Raw genomic sequence first — 25612 nt, 5'->3', positions numbered from 1 at the left:
AAACAATAATATGTCCACTTCCATCTTTGATACAAGAGTAGGTTTTTATTGCAATTAGTTTATTCTTCTCAGTGCACATCTTCTACTGACAATTTTATAATGAACATATCCGTCAATAAGGATTTACAAGGTCATGGAAAGTGTGATCATTCCGAAATCAGCAGCTTTTACAAAACAATAAATTTCTGTTTCAATCTGGCTTTCGACCAAGCCATTCAAGAGTAACAAGACTATTAAAAATCTGTAATTATTTTCAGTGTGTAATGGAACATGGACAGCTGACTGCTGCAATTTTCTTAGATTTTGCTAAATCTTTTGACACTGTGGATAACACTTTATTATTACGCAACCTTTGGCACTCACATGCGCTCAAGTGTTTTCACTCCTATTTTTCAGGAAGATCCCAGGATCTGTAAATCGGCTTCTATGCATATGTATGTGGATAATACTATCTTGTATGCGTACAGTTCAGACTTCTCAGGCCTTAACAATATACAGCAATCTGCCATGTAGCTACCAAACCCATCATTGTGACATCATCATCATTATCATTTATTTATATAGTGCCACTGATTCCGCAGCGCTGTACAGAGAACTCATTCACATCAGTCCCTGCCCCATTGGAGCTTACAGTCTAAATTCCTTAACACACACAGAAAGAGAGTGTGAGGGGAAACCGGAGAACCCATAGGAAACCCACGCAAACACAGGGAGAACATACAAACTCCACACAGATAAGGCCATGGTCGGGAATTTAACTCATGACCCCAGCGCTGTGAGGCAGAAGTGTTAACCACTGAGCCACCGTGCTGCCCAATCAGACATGTAATCAGATCTTGGTTGGCTGTCTTGGGAGTCCAGGTGTAGAGTTTTCTGGCCAAATTACCCAAATACCAACTTACCGCTGCAGTTTGCAGCAGTTATCAACTATTATTTACTTGCAGAAACCGACTAATTATGCCTAATTTCAATAAGGAATATGGCTTCTCTGCCTAATCCTATATAGCTCATTATTTCAGGAACAACCTACCTAGGTCACCTAAAGCTGCACCTGTCTAAGATCTTTTGTCACTTGGTGCTATAAGCATGTTTGTGATTGTAGTGCTTAATATGCCTTCTGTCTGTAACCAGGTGATAATTGTATTTAATCTTCTCATAATTTGCTTGAAAATGATTGGTGACTCTAAATGTATTTCTTCCTGATAAAATATATAATAAATAACTTGATACTGACATTATTATTATGGGCAGCACGGTGACTCAGTGGTTAGCACTTCTGCCTTACAGCACTGGAGTCATGAGTTCAATTCCCGACCATGGCCTTATCTGTGTGGAGATTGTACGTTCTCCCCGTGTTTGCGTGGGTTTCCTCCGGGTGCTCCGGTTTCCTCCCACACTCCAAAAACACACTAGTACAGTGGTTCCCAAACTTTTGCAGTTCGCGGCACCCTTAGAGTCTCCAAATATTTTCAAGGCACCCCTCCAAAATAATTATTGAGCAGTCCTGTTTTAGAAGTAGTTGGGTCAAAAAATTGTAATAAGTATTTAGGTCAGGACAGAAATACTTATTTAGTTGTATGCAAAAATGCCCCCTCTGCATCCAGACACTCTGCCCTCAGGCACTCTGCCCCCTCTGCATCCAGACACACTGCCACCTCTGCCCTCTGTCACGCTGTCCCCCCTCCTCTGCCCTCTCTCACGATGTCCCCCTCCTCTGCCCTCTCTCATGCTGTCCCCTCCACTGCCCTCTCACGCTGTGTCCCCCTCCACTGCCCCTCTCACGCTGTGTCCCCCTCCTCTGCCCCGTTGTGCCCCTCCTCTGCCCCGTTGTGCCCCTCCTCTGCCCCACTGTGCCCCTCCTCTGCTCTCTGTCCCCCTTCTCTGCCCCGCTGTCCCCATCCTCTGCTCTCTGTCCCCATCCTCTGCTCCGCTGTCCCCATCCTCTGCTCCGCTGTCCCCATCCTCTGCTCTCTGTCCCCATCCTCTGCTCTCTGTCCCCATCCTCTGCTCTCTGTCCCCATCCTCTGCTCTCTGTCCCCATCCTCTGCTCTCTATCCCCATTCTCTGCCCCTCTGTCCCCCTCCTCTGCTCTCTGTCCCCCTCCTCTGCCCTGCTGTCACCATCCTCTGCTCTCTGTCCCCCTCCTCTGTCCCGCTGTCACCATCCTCTGCCCCTCTGTCCCCCTCCTCTGCTCTCTGTCCCCCACCTCTGCCCTGCTGTCACCATCCTCTGCTCTCTGTCCCCATCCTCTGCTCCGCTGTCCCCATCCTCTGCTCTCTGTCCCCATCCTCTGCTCTCTGTCCCCATCCTCTGCTCTCTGTCCCCATCCTCTGCTCTCTGTCCCCATCCTCTGCTCTCTATCCCCATTCTCTGCCCCTCTGTCCCCCTCCTCTGCTCTCTGTCCCCCTCCTCTGCCCTGCTGTCACCATCCTCTGCTCTCTGTCCCCCTCCTCTGTCCCGCTGTCACCATCCTCTGCTCTCCTCCTCTGTCCCGCTGTCACCATCCTCTGTCCCCCTCCTCTGTCCCGCTGTCACCATCCTCTGTCCCCCTCCTCTGTCCCGCTGTCACCATCCTCTGTCCCCCTCCTCTGTCCCGCTGTCACCATCCTCTGTCCCGCTGTCACCATCCTCTGCTCTCCTCCTCTGTCCCGCTGTCACCATCCTCTGTCCCCCTCCTCTGTCCCGCTGTCACCATCCTCTGTCCCCCTCCTCTGTCCCGCTGTCACCATCCTCTGTCCCCCTCCTCTGTCCCGCTGTCACCATCCTCTGTCCCGCTGTCACCATCCTCTGCTCTCCTCCTCTGTCCCGCTGTCACCATCCTCTGCTCTCCTCCTCTGCCCCGCTGTCACCAACCTCTGCCCCGCTGTCACCATCCTCTGCTCTCCTCCTCTGTCCCGCTGTCACCATCCTCTGCTCTCCTCCTCTGTCCCGCTGTCACCATCATCTGTCCCCCTCCTCTGCCACGATCCCTCTTACTCTGCCCCGCGCCAGCCATAAAAAAAACCAAAAAACACTAAAACTTACCAATCCGTCGGGCGCCGGGACCCAGCAGCCTCCTCTCTCCTGCAGCTTGTTACTGACGTCGATATTCAGTGACAGCTGCAGGAGAGAGGAGGCTGCAGGGTCCGGGCGCCCGACGGATTGGTAAGTTTCTGTGTTTTGTTTTTTTTTTATGTCTGGCCCGCGGCACCCCAGTGACAGCGCCGCGGCACCCCTGGGAGCCACGGCGCACAGTTTGGGTACCGCCGCACTAGTAGGTTGATTGGCTGCTATCAAAAGTGACCCGTGTCTGTCTGTGTGTGTTACGGAATTTAGATTGTAAGCTCCAATGGGGCAGGGACTGGTGTGAGTGAGTTCTCTGTACAGCGCTGCGGAATCAGTGGCGCTATATAAATAAATGGTGATGATGATTATTATGTCGCATCAAAAGTGAAGGCATTTATGAAAGAAGTTGGTCAAGGAATTAAACATAGGTGGGTTACAGAACCTATACAATCCCAACTGCATTGCTTTGGTGTCTGTTTTGAGTAGTATATGTGTGATGGCACCAAATAATAATATTTATATGACTCTTATTTTATCCAAATCCAGAAACATTTCGGAATTGATGTTTCTCAAGCCCTTATAAAATTGTGCAATCACTGTCTCAATAGATTGGCTGTTGGAAGCCTGGATGGCTCACGTCATTGGTGTGTGTGTCCCCATTATTTAATTAAAGAAGCTCCACTCATTCTATTTTAATAATCTCATCTAAGTAACATTAAAGGAAGGAGTAGATTTATCAAACCTTCTAAAATGGAAAATTGGAGGCGTTTCCTTTAGCAGCCAATCAGATTCTTGTTATCGTTTTATAGAATGTACTAGATAGAATCTGATTGGCTGCTATAGACAATCCCTCCACTTTTCCTTATTAGAATGTTTGATAAGTCTACCCCTAACAAGGTTTGTAAACATTCAAATACATTTTTCTGCTTGTGGTGGAAGTCTCGGTGGTGGAAAAACAACGCGTGTTAATAGTGTAGAGATAACCTTGTATTTTGTCTTCACATTAAAAGAGTGTTCTCAATGCTTCCCTGCAGCATGGTGTACTATGTACTTAATTGGTCTCATAGAATTCTGTTATGTTTTACTAAGCATTGGGAACGCTAGGGGCAATCTTGAAATCGATACAAAGCAAAGACAGATAGTTTGTGTGTACAGGTTAATTTGCGTACATTAATTTTTCAGCTATGACTATTAAAGTGCGTTTTATAAGCTTAGTTAATGTGCGTTGAACGAATGCCTAAAATTTACTCCCATGTGTTTTTATGGTTGAAAAGCAGGATTTAATCTTGTTTATCTTCTGCAAAATTGCAGCAAGAATCAACATCGTTTCCACAAAGTACTGAAGACTACCAGAAGTTGCAACGTGCAGCTTGCATTTACTATAGTAAAGTTAACGAGGCTGCCCCTGTATAAAGTTGTTCGCTTTATATTTTCCAGCTTCAACGAGTGAAGCCAGTCAAGGAGAAATCAGGAGACCAGTCCCCAGCCATGGAAGGGGCGGTGCAGCTTCTGACTCGGGAGGGCCACAGCGTCTCCCACAATTCAAAGCGGCACTACCACGATGCATTTATCTGCATGAATAGAATGCGCCAACGGGGGCTCCTGTGCGACATTGTGCTCCATGTGGGGACCAAGGAGATTAAGGGCCACAAAGTGGTGCTGGCATCCTGCAGCCCTTATTTTCATGCTATGTTTACAAGTAAGTACTGTACCAATTTTTTTTATCTATATTCTTGAACACATACATACTCTTGTATGATAATGATGTATGTGATATTATCAGAAAGTGTAGATGATGAGTAGTATTTTCAACAGTGTTTGTCTGAGTTAATTTCTGCTGCATGTACAGAGTTATTACATGTGCTTGTTGTTCTACATCAGTGATGGCTAACCTGTGACACTCCAGGTGTTGTGAAACTACAAGTCCCAGCATGCTTTGCCAGTAGATAACTAGCTGATAGCTTGCAAAGCATGCTGGGGCTTGTAGTTTCACAACACCTGGAGTGTCACAGGTTAGTCATCACTGTTCTACATCAATGCCTGTTTATTCCAGCCTTACACCATATTTAGCCTATATTGTGTTTTGTTTTGTTTTTTATTGATATATGCCATTAATTACTAAATTAAAACAACTACTAAAATAAAAGTTGACCCAGCTTGAAAAAGAAGTTTACAACGTTAAAGATTATAGTTAAAAGATTCTACACAATGACAGCAAAATATCCAGGTGATTTACTAAGGTAGTGACCACTACAAATTTAGCGGATCTGTGTTCAACTTTATTGTGTCCAGTCAGGACTGGAAAGAAGAGTTAGGTGGAGAAGGACTTGGGTCATCTGAGCTTGTAAACGTTTGTAAATCTATTTGTAATTGTACCGCTTGGAGTATAAATATTGACTCAAACCACAAAATGACTGCATCCACTACACAGTGGACCTGTCGCCTATGCACAGTGGAGGCAGCCATTTTGGGTCTGAACTTATATTGGCTAGAAACCAGTACCTCGTGAATATTAAGCAGTGCCTCCGTGATGTCACTGGTTCCTAGCCATTTGATAAGCTGCATACTGGTTCAGCCCACAAAATGGATGCCTGACTGTGTGTAGGGAACGGATCCACTTTTAAGATTTGTATCCATGTTTTGCCTCGCAGATGAGATGAGTGAGAGCCGACAGACTCATGTGACATTGCATGACATTGACCCTCAAGCTCTGGAACAACTGGTACAATATGCTTACACAGCAGAGGTGGTGGTGGGAGAAGGAAATGTTCAGGTATGTACAAGCTATTTATCAAAGAGGGACATTATGGGTGTGTGCAAATTGTCGAGAACCGCCATGCAAAGATATATTAGGCAAAGCTTATAATTAACAGCAACAAAATATATCCATTATTTATCCAGCATTAACACATTATTTCATGCCTTCATCTTTCTTCTTTCTTCTTCTTCATCTTTCTTCTTCTTTCTTCTTTCTTCTTCTTCTTTCTTCTTCTTCTTCATCTTTCTTTTTTCTTCCTTCTTCCTTCTTCCTTCTTCCTTCTTCTTTCTTCTTTCTTCTTTCTTCTTCTATTACTATTGTGATTTGTAATGCATCACAATTGTCTGGGCAGTAGGGAAAACAGGACATGCATAAACCAGAGACACTAAATAAATGCAGACATGAATATAAAGAGCTGGGAGGACCCTGCTTATGAGAGAACTTACTCTAAAATGGGAAAATTGCACAGCTGAGATGACAAGAGGAAGCAATAGTGTCTCAGAGTGGAGATTGGGACAGATGTATGGGTGTATAAGTGTGGGTAGTATAGTATGTTTTTTTCAGAGAGTGTTAAAGATTTGAAGACTGCGGAAGAGTCTGATTGTACGTGGTAGGGAATTCCATAGCTGGGTGGTAGCACAAGGCACAGGTCAGAGGTAGGTCTGAGAGGATGAGAGGGAAAATACTTTGAGATGAGATTTGAGACATATGAAGAGGTAAAGTTATTTTAGATAAGGGTGAGCAGTTGGAATTGGATTCCGAAGGACACAGGGAGCCAGCGTAGGGTTTCCAAAGTGGTGCGCCACGTGTAAAGTGGCGAGAGAGGAAGATCAGTCATATGCGGCATTTAAGGTGGGTTGAAGCCGGGGATAGATGGGCGAGGGTTATGTCAGATAGGAGGACGTTGCATTAGTTGAGGCCTTTTTAAATATATCCCACAATTCAATATCTTGCTTCGTTAACAGTGTGTAGCTGATACTCTCTCGAATATATATGTTTCTGCTTCTATAGTAAATGGTATAAATAATTACTGTATATATCTTGGAAAACACCAAATACATAACTTCCTCTTTCTATTGATTCACTGTTTGAAAAATCAATGTGACAATTATCTTCTTTCCGCCTCCTACTCCCCCTGTCTCCTCCCCATGGGGCTCTCTTAAAATATCTAACACAGGCTTGCCAACCTCCTTTTGTAGCTTGTTATTTAAGATCATATGCGTGGAACAATTGTTTGGTATTATAATATATTATCCCCAAAAAAAAATCAATCTCCGAAAACTGCAATGTTGCTTTGTTAGGACTAAGCAGAGACCATCAAGAAACAACAGGTCGCAAACAATCAGGAATGACTATTCTCATTGTTTCAAAGAATCACATTGATGTATGAGGCTGCATCTGGAAAGTAGGAATCCAGACCGATGTGGCTTCTTGGGGTGCGCCCGGAGAGGTACAGGCGTGGAATGAGACAGTCCACATGTTGCACATTCCTTGGGTTAAAGGGGGAAGTATAAAATCCATCTGGCCACACTGTAATTGTAACTGATCATAATGATTAGACTTGCATACATGATCATTGCAGTTTATTTATATAAACCATCTAGTTGTGTAGTTTATATTAGTCAGTAAAGTAGAAGAACTTAATGTTTGAAATGAATTACTAGGCGGTTGCCGCTTTGGCTATTTCATGCAAGTTGTGGACTCCTAGTTTACTTGAAAATGAGATCATTGTAACCGTGGTGATATCATTGTGCTCAGCAATGTTAAAACATAGGATATGAGAGGCATCTATAAAGGCCCCCCATGCAGTGGTGACTAACATGGCATTTCTGGAAGTTCTGCCGTAATCTACTTTATCATTATGTGGACTTGTCATTGTACAACATTTGTAAAAAAAAAAAAAAAACACGTATGCAAGCACACTTTGTTTTATTGATTACACGTTCAATATATAGAAATGCATTTAAAAGAAAACTCAATAAATTATGAGATTTGACAAAAAGAAATGAACTTGTAATTAGCCTTTCATTCCTCTCCCCAAAGTTTCGGTGACTTGGGACAGGTTTCTTTTTGAACCAGTAGAATGTCTAGTGAATCTCTTCCCTCCATTTGTGTGCAATGAGTGACAGGAGAGGGAGCCTGCAGGTAATACACTGAACTGGCACTATATAGCTACTTGGTAGTGTTACATTCAGATGTTAATAAATCAACACCCATGATCTGTGCACAAAGTGATCAGTAGGTAACTACTGTAAAGTTATATACAGTCACCAGATAATTAGTAATCAGTGCCCCAAAATTCAAATGATTCACACTGCAGCTTCTTTGATGGGATTCAGCATATACCGTATGCCAAGAAGTATTTCTGTGCAAAGTCAAATGGACAAGTACTGAATCCTAGGATACCAGTCAGCACCCAATGTATTCCGATCTCTAATCCTAAAATCATGTCCATAAAAAAGGGTAATAGACAGGATCACTATATGCGTCCTCCTCATATATCTCCACCATCTATCAGTATAATGGATACCTTCACGCTTTCTAGACCGATGGAGATATTGGCTAGTAATAATGAGGTATAGATGTACGCGTCATATTCCATCTACTAGAAGATGTGGGGACTGGCCTCTCATTGGGATAGATGGGCTAATTGTCACACAGTGAGAAGATGAATATTACCCTTCACACATCTACTAAAGCAGAGGACACACTTACATAAAATGAGGAATACAAAGTGACTTTAAAGCAGATGCTTCCAAACAGGTGGTGTTTCGTAAGTAACTATCATCCATGCTTATAGGCAGGCAAAGCTGCCAAGGTTAGAGGAAGAGACGTCATTGACTTAGAGAGATGGATGAGTGAGCATACTTGGCAGAAGCAACAGTGACAGACACTTCTGGAGCAGCCCTGCGACAACGTTTTCCATCACTATTACACTATTAGCAAAGCATCCACTGGTCTAGATCCTCAGGGAATGTCAAGGCACATTGTTCTGGATGCCCTTGGTGGCCCAATGCTTTACTAAGACACTATGGGGCATGTTCAGTTAGCCGTGATGTTCCTCGGAACACTGTGGCAGCACATATTTGCAGGTACTACGGTACCTCAACATCGCGGATTTCTCCTTGCACCTCTGTGAAATCTGCGATGTTACATCGCCACGGAGTTCCTTTGCGACCGTTCCGGAGACACTCCGCAGCTAATTGAATATGCATTTATTTGAAAGTATGATCAATTGTGAATTGTGCTTTGAGTACCATAGAATTATACTTAGTGAATACTGTTTATATAAGATGTGTGCCCACCCATGCAGCGGTTATAAGATTACAGCCTGACCTACACTATTATCTTCCTATCAGACTCTGCTCCCAGCCGCCAGCCTCCTGCAGCTGAATGGAGTGCGAGATGCCTGCTGCAAGTTCCTGCTCAGCCAGCTGGACCCCTCCAACTGCCTGGGGATCCGGGGCTTCGCAGACACACACTCCTGCAGCGACCTGCTCAAGTCTGCACACAAGTACGTCCTGCAACACTTTGTGGAGGTGTCAAAGACTGAGGAGTTCATGCTTCTGCCTTTAAAACAGGTAATAATTCATATTTCAGTTTATAAATCCAAAAGTTGTGAGCTGCCAAATTTAATAAAGCTACATAGACAGCAATATACATTATATTACCTCCTAGGGTCACACGTGGTCAAATTGTTCTTGCTTTTTGTCATTACCAAGCAACAACATTTGTACAAACATCTCCAGAACATCAGAGTCTCTGCCTTACTTAGAAGATAGGATATTGTAAATGTTAATTCTGATTTTCAGGTTACTATGCACAGTTTTCTAATGGAGAACTGTGACTTGTTGTCTGTTTTAGGATAAGTGAAATGACTCGCAGGATGCTCCACACATACAGATTTAAAATGCATTTGGAACCCCATTAAGAAAAAATATATAAGACATATATTGGCAGGTGCCTACTGGCTATCAGGGCCATCTTAACAACATTATGGGCCCCCGGGCAAAGCAGTGCACTGGGCCCCCCTGATATAGATATAGATGATATTGCTAAAGTGAGATTGAAGGGATGGAGAAGGCACAGGAGTATTCCCTGCTTATAAGGTCCTCAGAGGTGGTGGAAATCAGACCAGAGGGTATATTTACTAAACTGCGGGTTTGAAAAAGTGGAGATATAGCAACCAATCAGATTCTAGCTGTCATGTTGTAGAATGTACTAAATAAATGATAGCTAGAATCTGATTGGTTGCTATAGGCAACATCTCCACTTTTTCAAACCCGCTGTTTAGTAAATCTAGCCCCTAATCTTTCCAGATGCCCTTTATATAGGAAAGTGCATATAGGCATCTTTACACCAATATAATAAAAACATTCATATGTACTTTAGTAACACATGTAAAAAATACATCGGTAACACTCACACGCTCTTTATTTATTTAAGTCTTTAGCAGGAATCAAAAATGTTGATATTCATAAAACCCACAAATTGAATTGACTAAGATAGAATAACTTTTTAACGACTTGTAAACTACGTAGTTCAGCATAGTGAAATGTTGGCTTCAGCACATGAAGTGCAAAATCTGCCCAAATCTCTAGCAGTGAAGAGGTTACACCACTGTATTTTTGATGGTTCACGGTGTCTTATAGTCAGAAAAATACAGATAATGAGAAGTGAAACTTAAGAACACAGTTTATTACCTCAGAGAGGCGTTAAACCCACGTCTGTTCCGCGCCCCTGATCTTGTACTGGGTTATTTTAATTCAGTAGAGTTTACGCAGCCAGGTCCGGTTCTAACTGCCCACACAGAATGTACCTCTCTGAAGCCCCCTCAAACACGCACACACGGCTTGACCTAGGCCCCCCTGTAAGATCATCTAATCACCATATCTCCTAGCAACTGCCTGTCATACAGAATGCAGGGGAACTCCAACACAAGGAGTGCCCAGCTGGTAGGCCCTGAATGGGTATTCCCACTGTATTTTATTTACAAGTCTTTTATCATTAGTTCTGTTATTTCCTGTCAAGCTGTTGTTTTGTCACAGTGCTGGGTGATATTTCCTGATTTCACATGTTAATATGTTCTTATCCAAGATATATTATTAATAACTGTTATAGCTGAAGCCACTGTCTGTCACTCTTTATTTTTATTTTTTTATATTCATTATAGCCTCTAATACACTAAATCTGATCCCTGCTATGAGGCCACTTCATGGGACTGTTTACTGTACAGAAGTAACAGTTTTTGGGGTTTATTTTTGTGCCTTATGCCTTATTTCTATAGCAGTGCGTACATTGACACATTTTGCTTTTTTGATATTACTTTGCACACCAGTTTTCGGGTTTGGGGTTCTTGTGTACTTGTGTTCTGTGTATGTGAGCTCCGCTGTGTATGTGCCCTCCTGTGTCTGTGCCCTCCTGTGTCTGTGCCCTCCTGTGTCTGTGCCCTCCTGCGTCTGTGCCCTCCGCTGCGTCTCTGCCCTCCGCTGCGTCTCTGCCCTCCGCTGCGTCTCTGCCCTCCGCTGCGTCTCTGCCCTCCGCTGCGTGTGTGTGTCTGCTCCGCTGCGTGTGTGTGTCTGCTCCGCTGCGTGTGTGTGTCTGCTCCGCTGCGTGTGTGTGTGTCTGCTCCGCTGCGTGTGTGTGTGTCTGCTCCGCTGCGTGTGTGTGTGTCTGCTCCGCTGTGTGTGTGTGTGTCTGCTCCGCTGTGTGTGTGTGTGTCTGCTCCGCTGTGTGTGTGTGTGTGTCTGCTCCGCTGTGTGTGTGTGTGTCTGCTCCGCTGTGTGTGTGTGTGTCTGCTCCGCTGTGTGTGTGCGCTCCGCTATGAAATATGCATAGAAGTTACAAAAGGCATTACATAGCAAGTAGTGGTCACAATAAACATGACTTATAAGGTGAAGTAAAAATCTGTCTGGTTGTACATTCTACCACTATAATGGAAATATCTCACTCAAGCATTGTACACTCTCCATTCCCTATAGCTCATTAGTATATCTTGTACCACAACACAGTCTAGCTTTTGTACTTGTGAGAACAGGCATTTCATTGGCTAGCCCACATTAGTATTCCCTGATTGCCAATGTCTAGTTGGCTCCTTCCATAGTTAGTGGCAACAATATTCTCCTCTTGCAATCAACATCTTCTCTACCCTGTACACGTGGTTGTTAAAACATACACAACTGTGTAAAAATAGGTGCGTGACATCACAAAACGGCTTTTGTGTGGCACTTGCACAGTTGTTATGGTTAGTAAGTAAACCCCTACTGAGCCCAGAGGTATCGCCCTTACAGGCCTTCTCTATGAATCACTGTTCTCATAATAATACAGAGTATTGCCTGTCTTAGTGATCGCTTCATACACATTACAATATTGCTCTGACATTTGCAGAGAGGGTGAGGTAGGCACTGGGCTGGTGGCAGAGTACTGGATGACCTGGGCTAATCTCGCCATCAGAAATGCCCCCTGCTCCTCACATGCTGCCATGACACTATCACTATAAGAGGGGGGGGGGGGGGGGGCGGTAGGCCCGGTACAGGAGAGGTTGTCTGTGCTGCTGCCGGCTACTGCTTCTCTGTGATAGGCTGGGACTGTGGTGCTGGACGGTGACATAGACCAGCACTACGCTCCCAGCCTATCAGTGACCCGGAGAACCAACAGCAATCCTACTAGTAAGAATTGTGCAGGACCGGCTCAACTATTAAACACACCTTCTCTTGCCCATTGTCGGCCAACATGGAAGGGGATATGTTTAAATGGGAGAGGGGGGTTAAAAACCCTAAATGAGTGATATGACGGTGACCTAATGGTAGTAGTAGCCCTGGATAGGGAGAGAATGTATAGGGAGCAAATGTTAAGAAAGTGATGACTGAGGTCCCAGAAACAACATTTTTGAAAACTGACACACTGGAAAATGGTTCTGTAATACAGAGCATAATAAATAATATAGGCAGCACGGTAGCTAAATGTTTAGCATTTCTGCCTTACAGCACTGGTGTGAGTTCAATTCCTGACCATGACCTGTGTGGAGTTTGTATGTTCTTCCCGTGTTTACGGGGGTTTCCTCCGGGTGCTCCGGTTTCCTCCCACACTCCAAAAACATACTGGTAGGTTAATTGACTGCTAACAAATTGAACGTTTGTGTGTGTGTGTGTTAGGGAATTTAGACTGTAAGCTCCAATGGGGCAGGGACTGATGCGAGTGAGTTCTCTGTACAGTGCTGCGGAATTAGTGGCGCTATATAAATAAATGGTGATGATGATAAAGAACATTTTTCCAATAAATTAGAGTACAGATATCAATTTTAATTTTTCCTTGTGTCCATTGAAAAAAAGCATACATTCTTGAATGATTTTGTCAGATTTAGGACTCTGAGCCAGTGACATAGAAGAAGAGGCTACACAGCTGCCATGGAATCCTGGTCCTTATTTTCATACTCTCTTTGCCTACAGGTGCTGGACCTAATCTCCAGTGACAGTCTGAATGTTCCTTCAGAGGAAGAGGTGTACCGAGCTGTCCTGAACTGGGTCAAACATGATGTGGATGGCAGGAGACAGCATGTTCCCCGGGTGAGGAACAGAGATGTGTGAGCATAAACAGCCAAGTAATCCACTGTTGTATCCTTAATATACATATACAAGCCTGGCTATTAATGAGCGGATGATTATACATGAACAACCTGTCCTGTTTATACTTATTGACATGCTGCTTCCCATTAATGCAGTGGTGGAGAGCATGTTACTGTGCCCCAACATCATTATTAGAGTGGTATATGGGACTTTAGTTACCTGTTTAGTGAGCTAGCTGCTTTAAGGTGTGTTTGGATAAGGTCAGAGAACCTTTTTGCTGTCAGACTTCATCTTTTGCTGATCCAGATGTCTTCATTATTGAAATGGGTAGAGATGAAACAATCTGTAGCCAATCAGATCATTAGAGTGTTCACAGCAGCACAGATTCATTCAGGAGAGGAGTGTGATGATCTTGTGGGGGGCAGTGACTCGTCCATATTATTATGTTAGTGATGACACAAGTAGTGTAATGATGAGAGTGGGTGAATACAGGGAGTGGGAAGTCACAGACTGAGCGTTACATAGTGAAAATGCTGTCTATAGCCTGGGATGACCACTGATAACACAGCAAGTGTGAAGCAAAATAACCCAGATCCTATGCCTTGCTGTTTGTATGTGCTTGCCAATATCATCATATTTTTCCACTTATATTCTTTCATATATGAATAAAAGATAATAATTTGTGGGAAAGTGCAGGTCAAGATGGCAGCATTTATACAGCACATAGGCTTGTACCATCTGCAGGGAGGAGTTGAACAGATCAAGGGCGTTACTAATTTTATACTGATGGGCAAAAGTGAGATTTCATTTTCTGGATCGAGATTGTTTAAATGAGCTAAAGTGGTGGAGTTGCTCACCTCATAAGGCCTTGAATTCTCCGCCACCTCATAAGGCCTTGAATTCTTCGCCACCTCATAAGGCCTTGACCTCATAAGGCCTTGAATTCTCTGCCACCTCATAGGGTCTAGAGATGGGTTCTTGCCCTTATAATTATAATGGGATGCACTTTCCAGTTGCACTTCTATGGGAAAATGTATTTCTCGGCAAACACAAAAAAGTACATTATAAAGTCCCTTACGGTGTCTACTTACTCCCATTATTAATGTAGGACATAAATGAAGCTAAACTGAGCTGGCTTTTAGGAGAAAAGCATAAAAATGTTAATGAAAAAAGAGTTTGGTCTTGGAGCCAACACACAATTTTGTAGGCCCAGACTGCGTTATCTAAGTGTTTCCAATAATTGTAGATGTTCACTTTGAAATCCACTTGTACATGAAGAAGAATTGCGAGTCTTTGTGGTTCATAAAATATCCTTTATAATAATTGGCTGCAAGGTGTAGGATGCGTCTTCTTACTGTTTCTTATGTAGGGAGAGGAAATACTCTATTTCACTTCACTTTTTAAAAAGCGGTGCTGGACAGTGAATATAAAGCTAGAAAATCACAATGTCTAACATATAAAATATACATCAAGTACTATTGAATTGCTCAAAAAATATCAAATTGAAAGGTAAAAATACGAGTTGTTATGAGGAAAGATTTGGTTGTACTATTATGATATGAGGAAACTTATGGCTATACTATTATAATATATCATATCCTATAATAGTACAGGCAAATGTTTACTCACATCATAATAGTACAACCATATGTTTACTCATATCATAATAGTACAACCAAATGTTTACTTATATCATAATAGTACAACCAAATGTTTACTTATATCATAATAGTACAACCAAATGTTTACTTATATCATAATAGTACAGACAAATGTTTACTTATATCATAGTACAGACAAATGTTTACTTAAGTGTAAACATTTGTCTGTATTATTATTATATAAGTAAATATTTGCCAGTACCATTATGATATGAGTAAACATTTGTCTGTACTATTATGATATGAGTAAACGTATGGCATACGATTATGATATATCATAATAGTATCACAACCAAATGTTTACCTGCATCACATGTGTAATTTAATGATAAGGAAATACTTCCATTACAGTGTAGATTGCCCCTGTATAAAGGATAATACTATGTATTGCCTGCAGCTAATGAAGTGTGTGCGGCTCCCCTTGCTGAGCAGGGATTTCCTGATGAGCAGCGTGGACACAGAGCTCCTCGTGCGTCACCACTCGGAGTGTAAGGACCTGTTGATTGAGGCCCTCAAGTACCACCTGATGCCAGAACAGCGGGGGGTCCTGAGTAACAGCCGAACCCGACCGAGGCGCTGCGAGGGAGCCAGCACTGTGCTCTTTGCAGTAGGTAAGGGGGACTACTGCTCTGTAGACTGGAATACATCTGGACTGTGGCCATTGTCCTGTACTCACAAACTGATCAGTATAAATAAATTGTAAAGCGCTATGGAATATGTTGGCGCTATATAAATAAATGATGATGATGATAAATATAACTAGTATATAATTACTAAGCCCCCAGGATGCCTGAAATACGAAATCGAGCAAATCCTTGCTGATAGGCCTAATACATCGACTCGCATATGCACATCAGGCAGGCATTCTGGTACAGAGTGTGTATATGTATATGTGTATGTATGTATGTATAGATTATATATATATATATATATATATATATATATATATATATATATATATATATATATATATATATATATATTATATAAACACATACATACATACACACATATATCATCATCGTCACCATTTATTTATATAGCGACAGCAGATTCTGTAGCGCTTTCATATATATATATATATATATATATATATATATATATATATATATATCTATATATATATATTACATATAGAGCGAGAGAGACCTCTCTGCAGAATGACTAATGCACATATATTATTTTACTAAACATTTATAGAAAATTAAATCCAACCCTACCTATAACCAGGGTATGTTATTTTTTCTCTGACAAATAATCTAAGGTGACACAAGTCTATTTGTATCTGGTCCGTAGGCGGTGGCAGTCTGTTTGCCATTCATGGTGACTGTGAAGCATATGATACCCGTACTGACCGGTGGCATATGGTTGCTTCCATGTCTACAAGAAGAGCCCGAGTGGGCGTAGCAGCTATTGGCAATAAGCTGTATGCAGTGGGAGGGTAAGTGTAACTGGCACTGAATAGTATTATCTGACACCTGTAACACTGACGTCTCACAGAGCTAGCACAACTTGATGCCATTCTATCTTCCCACAGATATGATGGAACCTCTGATCTCGCTACGGTTGAGTCTTACGACCCTGTAACAAACACTTGGCAGCCAGAAGTTTCTATGGGAACCCGGCGCAGTTGTCTTGGGGTGGCCGTACTTCATGGATTGTTGTACGCCGCAGGTGGATATGATGGTGCTTCCTGTTTAAACAGGTATTGTGTTATAAAACCAAATCTGTGTAAACTATGTTTCCAGAGGTTATTAACAATCACAGTGCAATGTGTGCAGTAACCATGACAACCAATTGGTAATTACTGGTGATCTAATATAAAGTAGACAAGGTAAGATAATGTCAGAATAGTTGCCTTTAGTTTTTGCACTTAGTGAGTAACCCCCTTTCTATACTGTGTATGCGTCATAGCCCAATCAGAAAGGCTGGAGTGATTTAATCGTCCGCTGGTAATGTAGCATTTACAATAAACCCTCAATGGAAGCTTTAGTAATGAAAAAAATGAGTTTGTATTAACATTTTGAGATGTGTTTATTAAGCTGATATTACAACATTTGTTGCCCCAAACCAAGCGCAACACCGGCAACTCTCATCAGCCAGTTACCATTGTTAGTATGGTTGGCAGATGACCCCACACACAGGGTAACATGCCCCCATGTGATCCGGTCACTTGGCAGGATCTGTCCACTTTGATCCCCCATGTCAAGCCAGCTTTAGTTTATGCTGGCAGAGGTAGGTAGGTAAGGGTGCACCTTTGGGTGGAAGCTTCCTGTAGCATAGGTAATATACACATGAATGTTTCATATATAGTTACTCATAGCTAACAAGTTGCTGTCATTCCAGTGCAGAGCGTTATGACCCCCTGACGGGCACATGGACGTCCATAGCTGCAATGAGCACCAGACGTAGATATGTACGTGTAGCAACACTAGGTGAGTCTTCTCTTTCTCTGTGAGACTGATTGAATGGAAGATCGTTTATATGGATTCTACGCAGTGTGAGATTTCTTGGCTAACGCATTTTGTTCCTGTTTCTGATATTTTCAGATGGTAATCTCTATGCAGTTGGCGGCTATGATAGTTCATCTCACTTAGCCACAGTGGAAAAATATGAGCCACAGGTAAGGATCTACTGTAATCCACACTGGTTTGTGGAATATTACTTGTGTACATGCTCCCAATCTGTTTCCCTGTGTTTGTTTTGGGACATTGGTTACTGTGTATTAAGTATATTATATAGTTACATAGTTAGTGAAGTTGAAAAGTTTATTACAGGCTTTCAAGTTCCTAGGTCAGGCACACAATGATGTTGCATTGGAATTTTGTAACACTAGTAAAAATGTATTACAAATGTGATTGACATACATTTCTTACCAGTGTTTTTACTAACGTTTGGAGCTCAATGTAAGCTTCATTAAAAACGCATGTGGTGGCTCAGTGGTTAGCACTTCTGCCTTACAGTACTGGTGTCATGAGTTTGATTCCTGACCATAGATTTATCTGTGAGGAGATTGTATGTTCTCCTCGTGTTTGCATATGTTTCTTCCAGGTGCTCTGGTTTCCTCCCACACTCCAAAAACATGGTTAACTGACTGGTATTAAATTGACCTTAGTCTGTCTCGGACAGTGTGTATATTAGGGAATTTAGACTGTAAGCTCCAATGGGGCAGGGACTGATGTGAGTGAGTTCTCTGTACAGCGCTGCGGAATTAGTGGCGTTCTATAAATAGCTGCTGATGGATAGATCAAGAACACAAATATAACTATATAGCAACGCTATAAAATGCTAGTAACAGCAGTTCTGGGTTGGTTGAAACTAGAAACATTGGCTTCTATTGTAAGATCCATCTAGTTACTAGCATTAAAATCTAGTAAAATGCATATATTGATTGCCAGTGGGTACAATGGCTGACCCAGAGGTTTGCAGTGGATCAGGTACTTGTAAGAAATCCTCACTGTTGGTCAAAAATGATTATATTCAGTTTGTGCTTTCTATGCCTGTTATAGGGAATAATGGAATATAGAATTTCTGTATGGTGAAGTCACATGAGATACTAATAGCAATGCACAGATCTGCAGCTAAGGATGTTCTATGTTATCCTTATCATATGTATAACGTGTAAAACTCTATAGTGAATAATATTTATTTCTGCATCTAGCCCATTCCAGGAAGTCCACTATAATTGACTCCGAATTTTTCTCACACCAACAACTTTAATTACTTAAGACAGGTTTCCTGTAGCACCTTAATTATAATGCACATGTTCTTATACTCTGCAATGAACTTCCTCATTGTGAAATACATATTTAAAGCTGATGTCCAGCAATAGTTGGGGCCCTTCCTTCAGCCAAGACTGACGCACAGTTTTAAAGCTCTGTAAGAATCATCATCATCATCGTTTGCTTGTAAGGCTCCACAAATCTTAACAGCGCTGGACAGTCAGAGTTACAAATCGTACAAAATTTGCACGTACCATCAGATCCAGTACAGGCGAAGATGACAAACAGTAGAGAATCCCTGAATGTGAGCGCTTACAGTCTAGAGCGAGAGGGCAACGCTGAGTCTATAGGAGCTAGTAGGACCTGTATTGGACTTGAGACTGGAGCTTCTAGAAAGATGGAGAGTGCTTGAAAGATTGAAGGTTGGTGAAGCCTGGTCAGACAGGTATGGAGCTTCATAAGTAGTGAGCAGCACGGGAGAAGTCTTGGAGGTGGAAGTGAGAGGTGTCTTCCAGAGAGGAGAGAGACATGGGTCAGAGACAGATACAGAGAGAAAAGCAGAGGGCAGAGAACATACCATGAGGAACCCCAACTGATATAGGGTGGAGGGCAGACTGTGTCAGTAGCAGACAAACTGAAGGAGCATTAGAAAATATAAGGGCCAAAGAAAGACAGCAAGGGACTGTCGGACAGAGATACACCACCAGTGACTCTCTACCTCTGTAGTAAAGCTACAACTTATAGCATGGCCTGCCTCTGGCTGGCTGGGCCTGCTGGGTCTTGTAGTTCCACCACTGCTGAAGATGTGGCTAGTTTGGAAGGAAGGATGGACAGTGGAATTTGGGGAAAGCACAGCTGATGTGCATTATATGCAAGAAACCCCATATTACCACACCTCATCCTCCAGCAGTGTTGGGAGAGTTTGGAATCCATAAAACTTTTTTCCACCTCCATCTTCCTCTTCTATTATCCTCTCGTCCTCCTCGTAATACTCAGGCATGTTTACCTCCTTGGCCTCCTGTCAGTGCCTAATAGCGTTGCCAGATCCCCCGTTATTACAGCCAAATTGTGCCGAGAATATTCAAGACGTCCCTACCACGCATGCACCATACTTACTGCTTCCACATCTCAGCATCTCTCCCATCACCTGGTAACGGGAGATCAGTGATGGCCTGATCCGGGCGGCATTTATTATGTCTTTGGCGGTCTCAGCATTATGTCTCTGGCCGTCTCCAATGTTCATCTGTGGCGGCACCGCATTTATATGTACCTGGGGAGCTGAGCACTTGGACAAATGGTGGCCGGCCGTTGCTACCCCACAGGCTTGCTCCCTGGGCGGCCGCACCACTCTCGTTATGGCCCTGGCTGATGATGATGATGATGATGATGAACATAATGTTATGAGCATTGCTGGTTCTTAGTGCTTGCTGTTCACTGTCTCTCCAGCAGGGAGCGACCTCTTCCTCCTTTTTACTAGTTTCCAGTTTACCCTAAGAGAGCCCCAAAGTTAGACTCTGACGATTTATATTATACTTCTTATGTTACTAGCACTTAAGCCTGATAAACCAAGTAGTGTTAGGAATAGACTAATATAACCATTTTACTGCATTAGAAGCTGTAAGATGACTGATACTGAGAACGCTGATTAGATATTTGTTCAAAAAGTTTTTCTTTCAACTCGCACTTTATTTTTTCAAATACTAAATCCATTGACAAGGGATGTCTTCCATTACTAATAATGCTTCCAGCAAGAAGGAAAGAAAATGGTGGCATAGGTCTGGCAATATGCAGTAGCTGAATGTATGTGTGTAGGGCAGCACGGCGGCGTAGTGGTTAGCACTTCTGCCTCACAGCGCTGAGTTCAAATCCCGACCATGGCCTTATCTGTGTGGAGTTTGTATGTTCTCCCTGTGCTTGCGTGGGTTTCCTCCGGGTGCTCCGGTTTCCTCCCACACTCCAAAAACTTACCAGTAGGTTAATTGGCTGCTATCAAAAATTGACCCTAGTCTCTCCCTCTCTCTCTCTGTCTGTCTGTCTGTGTGCGTTTGTTAGGCAATTTAGACTGTAAGCTCCACTGGGGCAGGGACTGATGTGAATGAGTTCTCTGTACAGCGCTGCGGAATCAGTGGCGCTATATAAATAAATGGTGATGATGATGTGTGTAAAACCTTGGGATGATTAAGTATGTTACTATGTACATATTTATATATGTCCCAAATATAGACCTGAGCCCATGTGCTGTCATGTTGTTTCCCTTGAGGATACCCGAGTTATTCCACATTTTATTTTGCATTCTACATACGCAGCATACTTTATTAATTGGAACCACTCATTATTTCACTTTGGCATGTGACAGCAATTAATAGATGAGTGACAAGTGTTAAATGAGGAATAAATATCTCCAGCTAAGGGCTAGTACACATTACATTGTGAGCATAAGGCTCTTTTTCGCCCAACATTTTAGTTTGATGTTCAAAAAAAGATGAGTTCTATCAGGAATGTAACATTCCATTCCTGGGCCTCATACCAAAATTTGTTGGCGGGTTCGGCAATCCAGTGGGGCAAGGACTGATGTGAATGACGAAATATTCTCTGTACAGCGCTGCGGAATTGGTGGCATTATGTAAATAAATAATGATGATGGGTCAGTGTAATTTTCTCATATTTCTTTACTGTGCAGTTTAATGTGGGTAGTAAGTATGAAAAGCACCAATCGCATTTTTGTTTTTAAAATGGGGTCAAACTCAGCCAACAATTTAGAATTTGAGTTTTGATTGAAATTGCAGGCCTTGTGCAATATGGCCTGACAACCAGGCAATTATTCATTGCGCTGCACCACATTCCACAAGGCAGAAATAGAGAGGACTATGATGTGCCCGTTTATAAATGTCATTTTAGGAGATATTAAAGGGTACCCTCCTAACAGTGGAGATAAGCAATAATCTAGCGCCTATTCATTCACTATAAACTAGTGACATCACTGTAGCTACTAGTAGCAAATAATAATTTCTAGTGATTGACAAGCTGATATCATTAATTCCTTGTGATTTGATATTTCCTAGTGAATTGATAGGCTGATGCCACTAGTTACTGATAGTTGATAGTTCCTAGTGACCTTATCTGTGTGGAGTTTGTATGTTCTCCCCGTGTTTGCGTGGGTTTCCTCTGGGTGCTCCGGCTTCCTCCCACACTCCAAAAACATACTAGTAGGTTACTTGGTTGCTATCAAATTGACGTGTGTGTGTTAAGAAATTGAAACTGTAAGATCCATTGAGACAGGGACTGCTGTGAATGAGTTCTCTGTACAGTGCTGCGGAATTAGTGAAATGATTATGATTGACAAGCTGATGCCAATAGTTCCTTGTGACTTGCTAGAACCTAGTGAATTGATAGCCTGATGCCACTACTTCTAGTGAATTGATGAACAAACAAAATCATTGCTCAGCCCACAAGTGGCTGCTCTCGCTGTGAGTAGGCGACTTTGAGAATGAGTTTACAGCATTACAAGAGAGCAAGATCCACAGAGTACACCCCAATATGTACCTTTCCCTAATTATTCTTATAAGATGACTTCTCCCTCATTTTTTTCCCCAGATAAACACTTGGACTCAAATTGCTAACATGCTGAGCCGCCGCAGCAGTGCCGGCGTGGCTGTACTGGAGGGAATGCTGTACGTCGCAGGAGGGAACGATGGCACAAGCTGTCTAAACTCTGTAGAGAGATATAACCCAAAGGCTAACACATGGGAGAGTGTGGCACCAATGAACATTAGAAGGTAACGTGGACTGGAGGGAATGTGAAACAAATAAACAAGTATTTTTATATTTCTGACATAAACTGTTTACTGTATCTAAAAATAACACCAAGGTACCAAATGCTATAATTAGTGCAAAAAAAAAACAAAAAACAAACTAACATTAAAAAAACCCTGCCCTTACAATTTAAATGGTTTCTAATGATAAATGGATCTGACGGAAGTTACCATTCAAACTAATCTATCTCCCTACTTTAATATCACATCAAAGGAATAACTGTGGGGCTTCACAGCCGCTCTTTATGTACATGAGGGGATTTTCTGCGATCAGATAACCCCCAGCTGGGAGGTTGGTGCTAGTATTGGGGAGGGGGGAGTTCTGTAGCCCCCTGCTGTATGGCCTCAGGAGGCTGTGTAATGAGGAATAATCCGTTTTCCAGGGGTGAAAACTTTACACAGTGATTGTTTTTATTTAGTTTAAATACCTAGCTAAATAACCAGCTCTGTTGCAGAAGGTGCACATTACATGATGACAATTGTAACAACCTGTTTTGTCGTACATTGACTGCTATGGCCCTAAACGTTAGGTCACTCCCAGAGCCTGTTACTTTTTCTGTCTTTGATTGTGAGATCAAAAGGCTTTGTGACTCTGTAGAAATCTAGCTACTAATGTCCATCTGATGAATTTTCAAATGGGCATTACTAAACTTTTCAGTTTCCCATTGTTTGGTGTTTAAATCCCATCCACCGACCAAGGACTGGAACAAAACTCTGGAAGAAGATTGAATAGTAATGATCCAGATAACTTCCTGCTAGTAATGAAGTAAGAAGCTCAGACCCCTCTTAATCTCGGAATTGTAATTCTACAAACGTCTACGGAAAGTTTATTATTTAAAAGAAATAAAAGAATATAGTATGTTGAAAACCCAAACAGTAGACACATGACGCATCTAGGCATTGTCAGGGGGATGGATTGTCTCGTTTCAGATCTTCATCTACTAATCTCTTGTCTTTCTACAGAAGCACTCATGATCTTGTGGCGATGGATGGGTGGCTTTATGCAGTAGGAGGCAATGACGGCAGCTCAAGCCTGAACTCCATTGAGAAATACAACCCTCGTACCAACAAGTGGGTAGCAGCATCCTGTATGTTCACCCGGAGGAGCAGCGTAGGGGTAGCAGTGCTAGAACTCCTCAACTTTCCTCCTCCCTCTTCCCCTACTCTGTCTGTCTCATCAACCAGCCTCTGACAAAGAATCAGGTTCTTCACATCCAGGAGAAGTCCACACTGTCCACCATAGATGAAGAGGAGGAACCAGAGGAGCCAAACACTGGTTTCTCAGTTCTAGGGGGCTTCTTCTCAGGACACGCCATTTGTCCATGTACCTTCTTCACTGCTGGAAAGGCCTGCATCCCCTTGCAAAGATACCTCTTTGCCGTTTAAAGACCCATCCGGCAGCAGATGGGTTAGTACATTTCTGTGCATTGGTCGGGAAAGGGTTTTTCTGAACTCTGTAGCATCCTGCAAGTCTCTGCGTCTGGGAAGACGGCAATGTTTGCTCTACTGCACTGCATAGTCCTCTTCAGCGGGAGAGGGGTTAAGTCATCCCACAACTGTACTCCCCGTATTTATCCATTAACACAAATAATCTTCAAAAAATGGACATCTCCTGCACTTTAGGCAATCGATGATCTACGGCCCACCCGTGATTAAATAAATCCCTTTAAAATACAGGTGGTGGAGTGACTAGATGTGAACATTGTAGGATCTTTGGATGCATTCAGGTTATGACATTAAATCTCTTGTTACGTTCTCCCTGGACTTGTATGTTGTGCCATGGAAATGTTAGAAATAGATACTATAATATATTTATTTATTTGCTTTTATATCCAGGTGCACTGTTTACCCAATAGAGTACCACCATCCGCACTGACACAGGATTAATGATGCAAAACTTTCAAAGCCTGGACTACATTGATTTCTGTTATAGAGAAACAAAACGCAGCACCTTACATCATTGACATCTAGTGGAAAGTTTTCATTCCTTGACATCATTTCGTGTTTCAAGGAGATTTTCAGCAGAGTGGCCAAAGCTTACTTTGCTTGCAGGGCGTTATGACCCTGATTAGGAAGTGGATGAAAGTATACAAAACTGACCCTATAAAATGCAACATATATCATTAATGAGCGGAAATCTTCACAAGGGGGTTGAATTATTGGCACGATGCAAGTGTGCAGTATCCCACAGCAACCAATCAAATATAAGAATTGATTTGATCTCTCAATTGCAATTTATGGTACATTCTCACTGGTGGGCTCAGTGTGAACCTAACACCGAATAATGATCAATAGATCGCCGTGACAACGTCATTGTGAGTGTTTATGATGCTGACTTCAAACTTCTAAATGTAATGCAGTAAGTTAGTCCCAGGTGAACTCTTGGTTACTGTTCATTCACCTTCAACCACCAGCGAGTCCGTACCTTAAGACTAATGGAAGTAAATGCCAGATTGGCAGCTATAGATCACTGCACCACATTAGCAAATGACCCCAACGATTACACGTGCTATAAATTGCACTTTCCTACTTTAGCAAGCGTCTTTCTTGAAATCAACTGTGCTCTTTTGGGTGCTAACATGTAACATCTCCATTCTGCCAACATTCAACCCAGCACAATTTGCACGTAAAACCTATTTAGGGTGCTTCTGATAATACCTGGTGTTATTAAGAACCACTGGCTGCCATAGTTTTATTGTCGTATATGTTTAATATGACTTGTTGCACTCCTGCGTGAACTATATTTTTAACTATTTATAAAAATAACCGCGAATCAGCAAATCTGTATTTATTTTCTCATCTCATGCCTCAATAACCTCACACTACTTCTGCAATAACCTCCGTTGTCTAGACATTTTCTAGAAAAGGAACCTCAGAATAGAATTACAGTACTTCCTCTATGTCCTTGCTTGTTGCGTTCATCTAGGGTTTCCTCCTTTTCTTTTTTTTTTTTTGTCTTGCGGTTTGCTTTTGCATGTCCTCTGACATAGATTTTCTTCCTAATGATCGGCATGTTTTTTTTCCCACAATGCACCTCTTCACGGGAGCC

General features: G+C 42.4%; 1 protein-coding gene across 2 annotated transcripts in view; it reads left to right on the top strand.

Moving 5' to 3' along the window:
* The window catches only part of KLHL17 (kelch like family member 17), a 58620-nt gene extending 33276 nt beyond the window's left edge, over positions 1 to 25344 (top strand). For both annotated transcript variants that reach the window (XM_075191628.1, XM_075191629.1), the window contains exons 2-12: positions 4483 to 4744; positions 5697 to 5818; positions 9163 to 9384; positions 13252 to 13368; positions 15427 to 15640; positions 16326 to 16470; positions 16567 to 16734; positions 17376 to 17464; positions 17579 to 17652; positions 22346 to 22527; positions 23527 to 25344. In XM_075191628.1, coding sequence (XP_075047729.1) covers positions 4483 to 4744; positions 5697 to 5818; positions 9163 to 9384; positions 13252 to 13368; positions 15427 to 15640; positions 16326 to 16470; positions 16567 to 16734; positions 17376 to 17464; positions 17579 to 17652; positions 22346 to 22527; positions 23527 to 23755 — 1824 coding nt within the window. In that variant the 3' untranslated portion in view covers positions 23756 to 25344. The remainder of the gene's footprint in view (positions 1 to 4482; positions 4745 to 5696; positions 5819 to 9162; positions 9385 to 13251; positions 13369 to 15426; positions 15641 to 16325; positions 16471 to 16566; positions 16735 to 17375; positions 17465 to 17578; positions 17653 to 22345; positions 22528 to 23526) is intronic.
* Positions 25345 to 25612: the final 268 nt, after the last annotated feature.

The sequence above is a fragment of the Mixophyes fleayi genome, chromosome 11 (genome assembly GCF_038048845.1).
Source record: "Mixophyes fleayi isolate aMixFle1 chromosome 11, aMixFle1.hap1, whole genome shotgun sequence".
Taxonomy (NCBI): Eukaryota; Metazoa; Chordata; class Amphibia; order Anura; family Limnodynastidae; genus Mixophyes; species Mixophyes fleayi.
The sequence above is the reverse complement of the archived record's forward strand: the minus strand, read 5'-3'. Positions and strand labels throughout refer to the sequence as shown.